At 42.2% G+C, this 13,677-nt stretch overlaps 1 protein-coding gene across 1 annotated transcript in view; it reads left to right on the top strand.

The window, feature by feature from the left end:
- Positions 1-8,491: 8,491 nt before the first annotated feature.
- Positions 8,492-13,677, top strand: part of LOC311108297 (thrombospondin-3a-like) — a gene marked incomplete at its 5' end in the record, with an annotated part of 44,505 nt that continues 39,319 nt past the window's right edge. Inside the window, one exon of the mRNA XM_084150925.1 lies at positions 8,492-8,587. Within this exon, the coding sequence (XP_084007051.1) occupies positions 8,492-8,587 (96 nt within the window). The remainder of the gene's footprint in view (positions 8,588-13,677) is intronic.

Below are 13,677 nucleotides of genomic sequence, written 5' to 3'. Positions count from 1 at the left end.
TGACAGAAAAACCCACCTTAACCAGATCAAGCAGCATGAAGAAGAGAGAGGATGGACTTGGGAGCAGTTGAGTAGGAGTCTCGACTGGGCCAAGCCAAGAGAAGAGGAGAGAGGTTGGACTTTGGAGCAGTGGGGTGATAGTCTGGCGAGAACGATGGAGGCCTGGTCCACGAAGAGGAGAGAACCCCAGAAAATTTTTAGGGGGGGGCTCACGACGTCGGACCAGCAGGAGGCCGCGATAGAGCGGTCCAGTGGGTTGCCGGAGGAGGCCGCCGGGTTACGGGGGCCACTGGTCGAAGAGGGGATGGAGGAAGTAGAGGCACGGCGAGAGGTACTGGCGGGTGTTGCCAGTCCGGTCCGGCCCGTTCCAGATCCCGGTGTAGGGCCAGTGGTGTGTGTCCCCAGTACAGTCCGGCCCATCCAAGCTCCCCGCACCAAGCCAGTGGTGTGCGTCGTCAGCCCTGTCCGGCCCGTTCCTGCTCTCCGCGCCAAGTCTGTGGTGCGCGTCGCCAGCCCTGTCAGGCCCGTGCCTGCTCTCCGCACCAAGTCTATGGTGCGTTTCGTCAGCCCTGTCCGGCCCGTTCCTGCTCTCCGCACCAAGTCTGTGGTGCGCGTCGCCAGCCCAGTCCGGCCCATCCAAGCTCCCCGCACCAGGTCAGTGGTGCGCGTCGTCAGCCCGGTCCGGCTCAGTCCTGCTCCCCGCACCAAGACAAGGGTGCGAGTCGTCAGCCGGATTCAGCCTGTTCCTGCCACTCGCACCAAGTCAAGGGTGCGAGTCGTCAGCCGGATTCAGCCCATTCCTGCTACTCGCACCAAGCCAAGGGTGCGAGTCGTCAGCCGGATTCAGCCCATTCCTGCTACTCGCACCAAGCCAAGGGTGCGAGTCGTCAGCCGGATTCAGCCCATTCCTGCTACTCGCACCAAGCCAGGGATGCGAGTCTTCAGCCTGGTGAGGCCTGTTCCGGCTCCACGCACCATGCAAAGGGTGCGTATCGTCTGCCAGGTCCGGTCCATTCCTGCCTCACGCGCCAAGCCAGGGGTGCGCGTCGGCAGTCCTGATCCAGCTAACTGGGTCAGATCAGACTGGGGGCACTACGGGGGGATTGTAGTAGGGTGGTGGTCAAGCCCGGAGCCGGAGCCGCCTCCGAGGAGCAATACCCACCCAGCCCTTCCCTATTTGGGGGTAGGCGCGGTCGGAGTCCGCGCCTTTAGGGGGGGGTACTGTCACGCTCTGGCTCCGGGACTGTGTATTTTGAGCCAGGGTGTGTTCATTTGGTTGTGTTTGGTATTGGTTGTGTTGTATTTGGTTGTGTTTCCTTGTTTGGTCGTGTGACTCCCAATCAGTGGTAACGAGTGTCAGCTGTCGGCTCGTTATCTCTGATTGGGAGCCATATTTAAACTGTCAGTGTTCACCTTAGTGTTGTGGGTTTTTGTTCCGTATCAGTCATTGTAACTGAGGACTTCACGATTCGTCATTGTTTGTTGTTTTTGTAGTGAGTACTTTAATTAAAGAAAGTCATGTTCGCTCAACGCGCTGCGCTTTGGTCTCCCTCATTAGACGATCGTGACAATAAGGCATCATATTCACTAGAAGGGGCAGTAGCCTGATCAACTGCTGTTTTCTTTTAACTTACTTTGTAAGTAGCTTTATGCGCTGTATATGGGAAATGGAGTCCCAGGGCTATCTTGGACCAAGTGGACAAGAGTTTTATTCTATATGTTTTTGGTTATTTTCCACCCTCGACGTGCGAAGGATTTTGGTGAAATTAAAGAGGGGTGAATGTAACAGGTCAAAGAATTACAGATTTTTGCAACCGTTCATTTTCTATTTTTTATTTTATTTTGTGAGTTGATTTCACCAAAATATTGTATTGTTCAGCATTTCGTGTAGTTTACAGATATTGGGAGAGTTAGTTGTGTAAGTGCGCCCTCTAGAGTGTTGGTTTGGTTATATGCGGAGTGGTCTCATGCTTTTCTCAGTCTGCATTCTACTCGACTGAGAGAGGTATGTGTTCACTTCGGCGTGATATAAACTTGATATACCTGTTAAAACTAAAACGTTTCAGTGCACATAGTAACTTGTATGTATATTATATGATGAGTGTACGTACATTTAATCAAGCTGTGTTGTGAATTTAGCTATTTTTGAGAGTTTGAGAAATTGCTAACTTAGCTAACCTCGTGTTCTGTTTAGCTGTAAGTTAGCAATCGTCATTCTATCCTCTTGTGTTGAAGCCCACGTTGTTCTTTTTATGTTAGGCGGATTCTGGTCGAGGGTAGAGTTTTGAACATTTTCTCTCCTTGATGTTGAACAGGTATGTATTCCCTATATCAGGTTAAAAATATGTGTTCATTTAAAATGTTTTCATGTATTGATTAGTGTTTAATGGCACTGAAAAGCTCAAATGTGAAGGATTACATGTTGCTTCGTGCATATTACTGTATGTATTACCTATTTTAAAGATGGTTTATGTCATGTTGCACAGTATTAATGTAAAGGCTAAAAGCTCAGAGTTTTTGGCAGAGATAACATACAATATGACACATACATAAGATATACACCAGATGCGATGTTTATTTTATTGTGTATTTTATTCCTTGTATTTTTGAATGTGATTATACTCAGTCTGCATTCTACTCGACTGAGAGAGGCGGATTCTGGTCGAGGGTAGAGTTTTGAACATTTTCTCTCCTTGATGTTGAACAGATTGAGAGAGTTGTACACAATAAAGTGCCTTCAAGTACGCCAGTGTCTTGTCTTCAGTGCACCGGAACACAACGCAGTAGTCGGCAACGAGCAGACCGCGCCGGCTACACATACATTTTTGCATATGGGTGGTCCCGGGGATCGAACCCACTACCCTGCCATTACAAGCGCCATGCTCTACCAATTGAGCTACAGAGGACCAGATTGTGCACATCCTTCACAACTTCCCTCATCAGCATGTGTGGGACCCTTGTCATCTGCTCGGAAAACGGATGACTTTGTGGTATCTGAATTAAGGACATTCAGTGGTGTTAAGTTGCGTCAATTCAAATCTGGTATTAGGAACAAAAGAGGTCAATACACGTCTTCTAAAATAGACTAGTATTTTAATTAATGCAAACCACTTCAATGGTAAATATGATGTTCGTATATACGGGTCCACTGAAATACCACGCAGGGCACTCAGAGAACTGATCCATTGTTCTAATTTCTTCTTCAAATACTCTGACAGAGATAGTTCCCTGAAGGCCAATCAGAGTAGAGACTGAGCGTGGTTTAGACTTACTCAGCCAATCGTTGGCGCACAGGCTGGTCCCAGCCCCTCGGCGCTTTACCGTTGCACACTGTTGCCAGGCATAAGTTGTTATCATCACACCCTGTCTCGAGTCAGCACCCATAGACACTGTTCCCCTGTACTCCTTGTACCTACGGACGGTTCACAGATCACAAAGAGGCAGTGTTCGTGTATGTGAGACACAAGTTCTTATCTCCCCCTACTCCCTAAAACAGCTCCTCACATTAATCACAGCTTGTTAGGTTAAACAATTTATATCAGTACAGTACAAACCTTTTATGTTTAATCATTAATGCATTCTTTCTAAGCTAGGCATCACATCCAGTTATAAGAAAATAGAACCCCACAGTGGTTAGCCTACCTACAATTGTATTTTTCCAGAAACACAAGCGAGAATGCATTTGAAGCAACTATGCAAAGTAAACTAGCTAGTTAGGCTTGCCTACAAGTGCACAATTGTTGCTTATCTGCAACAATTATACTTTTTCTCCCTGATAACAGTACACAAAGACACATTGTGACACACCTCTCTTTCTCCCCATCCCCCTCAATTCTACCCAAAACCTCAAACTCGCTCTCTCTCTCGCGCACACTCTCTCTCCTATTGCTGAGACAGATATAAAGATCAGGAAACAATATGTGATGTAGTTGGTGACGTACAGTTTGGTGTACTGAAAGGTCAGGGTATCGTAAAATTGAGGACAGGGAGGTGAATTGTAATACAAACACTGCCAAGTGGATTAACCTTCTTTGTACTTCTTGGCACATTCGCTACTCATGCTGTTCTGCCACCCTATTTCACAACAACATTGATGTAAGTAGTGTAATGTCGCTGCAATGCTGTGAGGCTTTGAAAGTGAACCTGGATTGTTAAGTGTTTTCACTTGTGTGAATGAAATTCCAATGATTTCAAAAAAGAAAAGTGTGTGTGTTTTTAAGATACTACAACAACATTGTTCATGCATCACTTTGAAGCACATTCTAAGCCATGTGATGACTTGAGTCAGTGCTGCTCTCGTTGTCTGCAATGATGGAGGAGTGGTGTGAGTTGGTGACCTATTTCGGTGCATAGATATTCTGCACTGATTGGCAATCTCAGCAGTTTGACTCTTGATGTGTGCACTACAACTCCACCATCATTATTGAGTGACAACACCTCAGCCTAAAGATGTCTTCAAGTCGGATGCAGGTGACATTTCTCCTTGTACACTTGATTGTTGGTAAGATTTTTTAAACTGACAACATCTAATGTTGTTGTATATGACTGTACATTAAATATCAAGTTACAGATGATTTAGTCTCTATAGTCAGACGTTTTACTATGTGTATGCTCTCCCACAGCAGGAGCAGTGGTGTACCAGTACCCAGGGTCACTAACAGTGGCAGAGGGTACCAATGTGACATTTCACTGTGACATCAGTGAAATGGGAGGGGAATGCTCTTATATCGTATGGGTGCAAGTGGGACCTATGAGAAAGCTCACACTCTGGCCTCGAAAAACCTACAGTGTCCACACCAACACAGCCTGCCTCCTGAACATCATCAACGCCAACAGGACAAGTGTGGGCACCTTCTACTGTGCCCTGCTTAACGGTGCCATGCTGAACATGGGCAATGGGAGTGTGCTGGAAGTCTCTGGTAAGATCAGACGCTTCTCCATGGTTTATATTAGCGTTAATCTTTTCTAGTCCTGGGAGGTATACATTAATAAAAAACAGAAAGGAAAACGGCGCACACTGCTGCTCATGCTCCCAGGTGATATTTATTTATAACAACGTTTCGACCCTTAGGTTTTCATCAGGCGACCTAAGGGTCGCAACGTTGTTATAAATAAATATCACCTGGGAGCATGAGCAGCAGTGTGCTGCGTTTTCCTTTCTGTTTTTCATGAATTTGTCTACAACTCCTGCGGAAAGTACCTGGATGTGCCTATGTTCTTCAGCTTAGGTATACATTGGTAGTCATGCCATGTCATGTCCTCTGTCCTCTCTCTTCCAGACCCTGTCACCTCTGACACTACTCTGGAGGTCCTGGTGCCCGTGGATTGGCAGGAGGCCCCCTCATCCCCAGTCCCACTCATGTGCCTGGTGTCTGGGCTGGATCCCAGTCAGGCCAGGGTGTACTGGGAGGTGGGGGGGAAGGTTCAGTCCTCAGAGAGTTTACCTGAGGTTCTGTCAGAGAAGCCAGCCAGTGTCAGAGTCCAGCTCTCTGTACCTGGCCATACCTGGGCTGAAGGTGAAGAGATCACCTGTGTTATGGAGAGCACCACTGGGGTGAAGATGAACAAGACAGTCAGCAGGATGGGTAAGAGAGATCACCCCAGGGCTCTGGGTTACATTTCTTTAGAAGGTCTGTCTGCACAAGTTTAGAACAATGTAAAACTCTTATGTGCCAAAACAAATTGTGTCTTCTTAGGAATGGAGAGGTCCAGACAGGGAATGTTTCTGGCCATCTCTTTGGGCGGCATGTGTATCCTTCTTTCTATTGTGGTGATTATCATCACCTTGTATGTCTGCAGACTGAGACACAACCCTCGTAAGTACTGTTTGTATTTGATTAGTTATTCATGATTGATTACTTTACTACATCTATAGCAGCAGTATATTATATAGGCTATCAATAGTATCTTTAACATATTGTATCATAATATTTCCAAAGGAAAGAAAATATGTGAACCCTGTGAGCACAACCAGGATGGTGCACAGGTAAAATAACTTTTTATAAATGTTTGTGTATTATACTATTATAAGTATTATTTTTGTGTGATTATACTATTACTACTTTTTCTACTATGACTATTTGTAATGATGATGATGATGGTGTTTTCTTGTCATTCAGGGTCTGACTGAGGTGCAGTATGCCAGTTTGAAGTTTGGAGCTGGTCGTGGGAGACCCTTACCTAGAGCCACAGCTAAAAACAGACAATATAAGTAGGCTAAAGCTGCCCTTGTAACACCTTACATGTGAATTCACTTTTCTACAAAAACATACAAGAAGTGCTTATTCATTCAGGGTCATCGGTTTGTCAAAATGCTTCTGTGCTTGCTTGCTTATGTTATCTGACCTACTTATTTGAGTCAATGATTTAAGGATTTTAGCTTTTAGAATAAGGAACTTAAGTTGTCAGATTGTGTTGTCATTTTACAAGCTTTGTGATGAAAAACAATTCAATCTTGTTGAAATAATAGCCAAATGTAAATTACATTAAAGATAAATACAAGTTTCATTTATGGAGTGATCTAGTTTCTCTGGTCGTATGCTGATGAGATTTTTGTGATAATAGTCAGCTATAAAAATGAGTCACAGATGGAATCTGTTTTGTCTTCAGCATAAATAGTACATCCTGTTTGTTTCACATAATGCTCAGCACGTAGAACAGCACAGGTCCATTTGATGGTAAGCATTTTTGTCCAAATGCTCTGCCTCCTAGTATTTCAAAATGTCTCACAAGTTAGGTGCGTTCTATAACTTAAATGATTAAGCATCTTTCATCTCTGTGATGTTGCAACACAAACCCACAGATTTACATCATTTTAGCAGATGCTCTTATCCCAACACAGATGGTGTTTGACCTTAAGGTATTTGAAAGTGGAAATAATTTATGTATTATCTATACCGTATTTATATTCTGTATTATTAGTTTATGGTTCCCATTCACACTGGCTGTAAATCAATACCTTTATTGTAGGCTGTGCCAGTTTCCTTCACTATATTATTATATTATTATATTATACTTGACACTTCATCATGTTGCAGTCACTGTCCACAAGAGGGTAGTAAAGAGGTTCAACTTAGTTTCTGTAAAAATTTTCCTTGAGTAAGCAGAGACCATTCAACCCTCCAGGTGCCCTAGCAGCCCATAAACCAGACACCTGGAGATATTGATTACCATTGTAAAACAGTGGAGTTTTAGAGTTTTAGAAACTGACTGTTATATAGCCTGCTCTAAAATACTTCATCTAAGTCCCCCTTTTCTCTTCAAAAGGTCAACCAGCTGCTTTCACATTAGACTTTCTTAAAGTAAATCATGTCAGATTGAGGGGTATGCAGTTGTGCTGTCTACAAAAAAAGTGTTGACACTGAGCATATAATGAGACTGTTTGATAATCAGTGTATAGGATCATGGGAGGAACATTTTGGGGAAATGGGGAGGGGGGTTGACATTTCTCAATGTGTGCAGGGACTAGATGTGGAACCATTTTAAGGAAGGAAGGAAGGAGTGGTGGTCTTTTGGCTCCTGTCCCCCTGTCCAGATAGGAATGAGTGAACTCCTTTTCTCCTGCTTGGCTTGATGATGTCATGGCTTGTGCATGTCTGTCTGGCACGGGCTCTGCCAGCTGCTGAGCTGAGTTTGTTGCAAAACAGACACAGCATTATTTCCATGTTTAAGTGCTCCGTCGGGTGGGTTAAAACATTGCCTTTAGGTGGATCATTCTACACTGTCTTCTCCTTCTATCAATGCTTACATTGCAGGTAGACCTGTTGTCGTTAATCTTTAGTGAGTGAAAGAAAGTAAAACAAAAGCATTTGATCTAGATTATACAGTAGTTTCATTCATATTTTATATTCTGCCTATGGATGGACAGGTTGAGTTAAAAGTTATTGTTACAGTACCATTCTTAAGAGCAAATAGAGGTATGAATTATCCCTTTTTTTCTGTCATTTTCCACAGATGTGAAAAGTACAAAAGCCTCTTTAACTGTGAAAGTGAAATATACCAGCATTAATCTTCATCAAACACATATTAAAAAGCCATGTATTGGTTTAGAAGAAAAAATACACCATCCTTATTCAGAACATCTGCTAAATATATTCTGACAAAGACACTGGAAACATTTTCCAGGTCAAAGTCCTGCTCCAAATGTTTGGAAAACATTGACCACAGTTTGTTGGACCAATTTGACCACTGTTTTTAGAATATTTACAACATTCTGATAAATATTGCACCACAAAAACATAGGGGAAGCACATACATTGAATTCTATTTCTAATGGCAAATGTTGTTCAAAGTTCCATTGTAATAGACCGAATGTTGTTAATCATACATGATTTAGATATCAAAGGACTCTATCAATGGACCGAGGTGGCTAGCTTCAAAAACCTCTAGTCTAGACAGAACGTTCTTGAAGTCAGAACAAGAAACGTAGACGTTGTCTGTGGCAACGAGAGGTATCACTTCCGAGTGAAAAGGTCGTTCAATGTAATTAAAGATGGCTGCCCCCATGCAGATGGCTACCTCTGAGCTGTACTGCTGGGAAGGCGATTGGGGTTTACCGTCTGTCGACACCGAGTGTTTAATTGTATTGGTAAGATATCAATTATGATTTAATTCCAGCAATAACAACATTTCAAGATAGCACAGCTTGGCTGCCTTCATATTCAGTTGCAAGCTAATGTCAATGCTGATGGCGTTGGCTTGGAGATCACATCCCTCACTGACATGGCTATCTATTAGTTGTCTAACGTTAGCTATTTGCAGTAAACATTTCACCGTAACTACCGGTAGTGTATTTACATGATAGTTAACGTTACATGGGCTGGTACCATGTAATTACAGTGCAAGGTGACTTTTTTTTTTTTAATTGTCTGAAAGGTTATCAATTGTCTCTATCGACCCGTAACTGTAGTGGCGTCCTATGTAAGAAAATGGTATTAGCTAACTAACGGAAGCTAACTAGCAACAACAGCAGCATGCACTGGAAATTTGCAAATAAATATCACAAGAATGTAGATAATTTAATGTACCTAGCTAACTAAATCAATGCACACTGCAAACAAGCAGGTCTAGGTAAACAGCTGTAACTACAGTAAACCTTCACTCTACCCGCCTGTGCCTCTCAGTGAAGGCTCCTCAGGGGAGGAACATCCTACTTAGTGAATTTCAGAAAAATACAAATAGTGAAACATTAAAAAAGTTAACCTTTTTATATAAAACTATACTAAATATATTAATATGTCACCAAATAACTGATTAAAACAGTGTTTTGCAATGAAGTTCTACAGTAGCTTTAACAGCACCCTCTAGGATAGCACCATGGTGTATTTGGAGGGCAGCTATTTTCCATCCTCCTCTGGGTACATTGACTTCAATACAAAACCTAGGAGGCTCATGGTTCTCACCCCCTTTCATAGACTTACACAGTAATTATGATGACTTCTGGAGGACGTTCTCCAACCTATCAGACCTCTTGCAGCATGAACTGACATGTTGTCCATCCAATCAAAGGATCAGAGAATTCATCTAGTACTGAAAGCATGAGCTACAGCTAGCTAGCACTGCAGTGTATAAAGTTTGGTGAGTAGTTGACTCAGAGAGAGAAAGACAATAGTTGAACCGTTTTGAACAAATTAATTTCTTCAAAAATGAAGGAGAAGCAGCAGAGTGAGCGAGAAAGAGGAAGCTAGCTATATTTCATTTTAGTTAGTTTACCTTTCACTTACTTAGCTAGCTAGCTAATGCAGCTAATTAGCCTACTCAACAACCTGACTCAAACAGAGAGGAATGCTATTTTTATGTTAGCTAGCTAAGGCTATCCAACACTCCAACACTTCCAAGTCAAGGTAAGCTTTCAGTTTTATTAATTTAGTGCCACCGGGGCCCGCTGGTGTAACTGCTTGCTGTTCCCTGTACTGTGTGATAGTAAACCCACAATCCAATCAATGTGTACAAACACATTAATTCTAGTAGCAATGTTGACTATGACGTTAACTAATATGTTGACAATGATGTAGGCTGTGTAGGGGTTAGCGTTAGCGATTATTGTATGATGGTTTGGCTTGGAGTGTTTTTTTTGCCTGGTCACAGACAGCTATGGTGTTGTGCACTTGAGTCCACAAGTGAAGGGAAAAGGAGAGAGGAGGAGACCACGTAGATGCGAGAAGGAATTATTCAACGACCAAAGTGATGATGCTGTATGGGGCTGCTATGAAAGTGAACTGTGTTTGCGGGTGATCAGGGGTGTATTCATTCTGCCGATTTCTGTTGCAAAATGTTTCTTAAACGGAAGCAAACAGAACGAAATGGGGATGAACCTACCTGAATTTATCCAATAGAAACTGTTTGGACTAATGATTACACCCCAGATCAGCTAGATACAGGCAAGAATGTGCCAGGCAGTATTGAATGTGTCACTGTCTCTCACCTTGAGTACTCCAATTTGTCTCTCGGCTTGTGCACCTACGTTATACACTTTCATTTGTAGTCTAGGTTGTAGCAGCGGCAGGTAGCTTAGTGGTTAAGAGCGTTGTGCCAGTAACCGAAAGGTCGCTGGTTCTAATCCCGAAGCCGACTAGGTGAAAAAATCTGTCGATGTGCCCTTGAGCAAGGCACTTAACCCTAATTGCTCCTGTAAGTCGCTCTGGATAAGAGCGTCTGCTAAATGACTAAAATGTCAAATGTAGCAACGATGGGTATAGGGCACATTTTTGTATCATGTAGTAGCCTAAACCTATCGATGTTACATTGAGCTGGGTGAATGGAGTAGGAATGAGTCATCCAGTACGCTGTAATAGAAATGGCCATGCTCATAAAAGTACAAAAAGTCCTCCCTAATCCTAAACTGCACCGACCACCACTGGTGTGAGTGTGTGTGTTTTTGGTTTTACTATCCTTGTGGGGACCAGAAGTCCTCACAAGGAAAATTCGGACAAGTGGGGACATTTCGCCGGTCACCACAAGGAAAAAGGCTATTTTAGTCTTAGGGGCTAGGTTTAGGGTTAGTGTTACAATTAGGGTTTGGGGTTAGGATTGGGTTAGGGAAAATAGGATTTTGAATGGGAATCAATTGTTTGGTCCCCACAAGGATAGTAGAACAAATGTGTGTGTGTGTGTGTGTGTGTTGCCATACAATATTCTGCAACACAGCTATAATAATAGGCCTAGATTCAGAAACAATGGCATTAAAGCAGCTAGCTGCATGTTGTGACACCCAAAGAATCCTAATAATTATTAGCATCTGGACTGGAGAGTTTATGACCTATCATCTTGTAGGCTATCCCTAACTACTGGTGCCAAATGTTTGAACGTATGTTTACCTGTCAATCATGAATTATGAACATTACAATCATAATCCATAAATTCAACATAGGAATGCAGCATAGCCTAACACATGATTAACCACACAGACCATGCAGGTGTTCGGCTACCCTCCCAATGTTATAGCCCTAAAGTTGACAAATGAAGAGGAAGTAATGAAGGAATCTGTGCAGTGTGCAATCTATACACAGTTTTTATGGGATCTGGCTTTATTAGCTAACTCCAAGCCTCTCGCTGCACTGCATCAGAGGCAACTGTAAATGGCTTTAGCTCCCCCCTCAGTTTCTTTCAGGAAATTCCTGGTATAATAATAATAATAATAATAATAATATGCCATTTAGCAGACGCTTTTATCCAAAGCGACTTACAGTCATGCGTGCATACATTTTTTTTTTGTGTATGGGTGGTCCCGGGGATCGAACCCACTACCTTGGCGTTACAAGCGCCGTGCTCTACCAGCTGAGCTACAGAGGACCACAGGTATGTCCATCATGGTACAGTTCTCATGGTACCCATGTATACAAACCCCAAAGATTGTGTTGTACGTATCTGACTGGAAGCAGTGTTTTTGATTTAGCTGAACATACCTCTAATGTTCCATTTGGTTGTCTCTGAATACATGGCCACCCAAAACGTCTAATGTATTACTGTAAACCACAATATTTCCATTGTGCATGTTCAGTTAAATGACTGATTTGTTCACAAGCCACATATGACAGCTTATATTACCTTGCAGCCTTGAGTAAACCAGACATGAGCATCATAAGCTACCTTTTCCTCCCTGGGAAAATTTCAGACATGAAACCATTTTTAAACATGTATATCTTGGACCCACACCTTACTGGAGGGAACAAGATGTAAAATGTGGGTCTGGAAAGTGACTTTCCTCCCCTGCTACTTTTTTGGTGGTTGGAAAATGCACATCTTGCTTGCTTTTAATTTGTGTCTCAGTATGGTCTCTAAAACCACAAATTGACTACTGAACTGGAGGCATGTTAGTGACACATCATACTCTTGGACAAAATCTTGTCTGGAAATGAGCAATTTCATTCAGAGTTTTCCAGGATGCCCCCCTGGGTTTTCACTGCAATCGGGTAGATTTATGTGTGTGATGATGTGTCACATTCACAGACCTCATTCTTTCCATTCAGTGAACTGGCACCATGTCACTGCATTTAGGCTAGACGTCTGTACATTCCACCTATTAGGTCATTGTAAAAGTGAATTAGAGAACCCTCCAGAATTTTCTTTAAAAAATATATATTTTTGACTTATTTAAAAATAAAAGCATTAGCATATCTACTTGATGGTTACTGCTGGATTGGCCTATGTTTAAAGCATACGTTATTGCCAATGGCTAGTCTAATTATCATAGTAAGCCTAGTTAATTAGAACATGTAAGAGATTGATGTTTAGTCAGTAACAGACTGAAGCTGAGACTTAGACTTTTCACTTTAAAATGAATGTCAAACAAAAACCAATGATTGCAAAGTTAAACAAACCATACAACTCTATGCACAAGGACTACTTTTAACAATTTACATAGGCAATTTTACAAAAACACATTTACTTGAAGGACAGTGCCGATGCAAAGTTTGGCATACATTTTAAAGTAAATAATCAGCATCATTCTTTTACTGTGGAATTGCCCGTAGCCTAACCCTAGTCTAGTGATACCCTAGTGATGCTAAGATACAATTCCACTGGTAGTCTGTTATTTATTTTAAAAATCAGTAGTAGCCTACCATTTGGCATTCATACATATCCAGAAGAGGAGTGTCTCTCTTTACATTCCTCAGATGAGAAGTGTGTTGCCCTGTTTTATTAAGCAATGCTGGAAAAAATGATCTTGGCAGTGCAATATAGGCTAGTACTCAAATACGAGCACCTGTTTGTAGTTTCTCATGCAGAGGAGAGGACGGTGTGGATTTTGAAGCCTGGTTTATAGTTTAATTTGTTGTTTTTCATATAGCCGTTTTGCCTAGGCCTAATGTATAGTGTATATACAGTACCTGTCAAAAGTTTGGACACGTACTCATTCCAGGGTTTTTCTTTATTTTTACTATTTTCTACATTGTAGAATAATAGTGAAGACATCAAAACTATGAAATAACACATATGGAATCATGAAGTAACCAAAAAAGTGTTAAATCCAAATTTTGAGATTCTTCAAAGTAGCCACCCTTTTTGCCTTTGACAGCTTTGCACACTCTTGGCATTCTCTCAACCAGCTTCATGAGGTAGTCACCTGGAATGCATTTCAATTAACAGGTGTGCCTTGTTAATTTGTGGAATTTCTTTCCTTCTTAATGCGTTTGAGCCAATCAGTTGTGTTGTGAGAAGGTAGGGTTGGTATACAGA

This window comes from Coregonus lavaretus, assembly GCF_964263955.1.
Source record: "Coregonus lavaretus genome assembly, chromosome: 3".
Classification (NCBI taxonomy): domain Eukaryota; kingdom Metazoa; phylum Chordata; class Actinopteri; order Salmoniformes; family Salmonidae; genus Coregonus; species Coregonus lavaretus.
The sequence above is the reverse complement of the archived record's forward strand: the minus strand, read 5'-3'. Positions and strand labels throughout refer to the sequence as shown.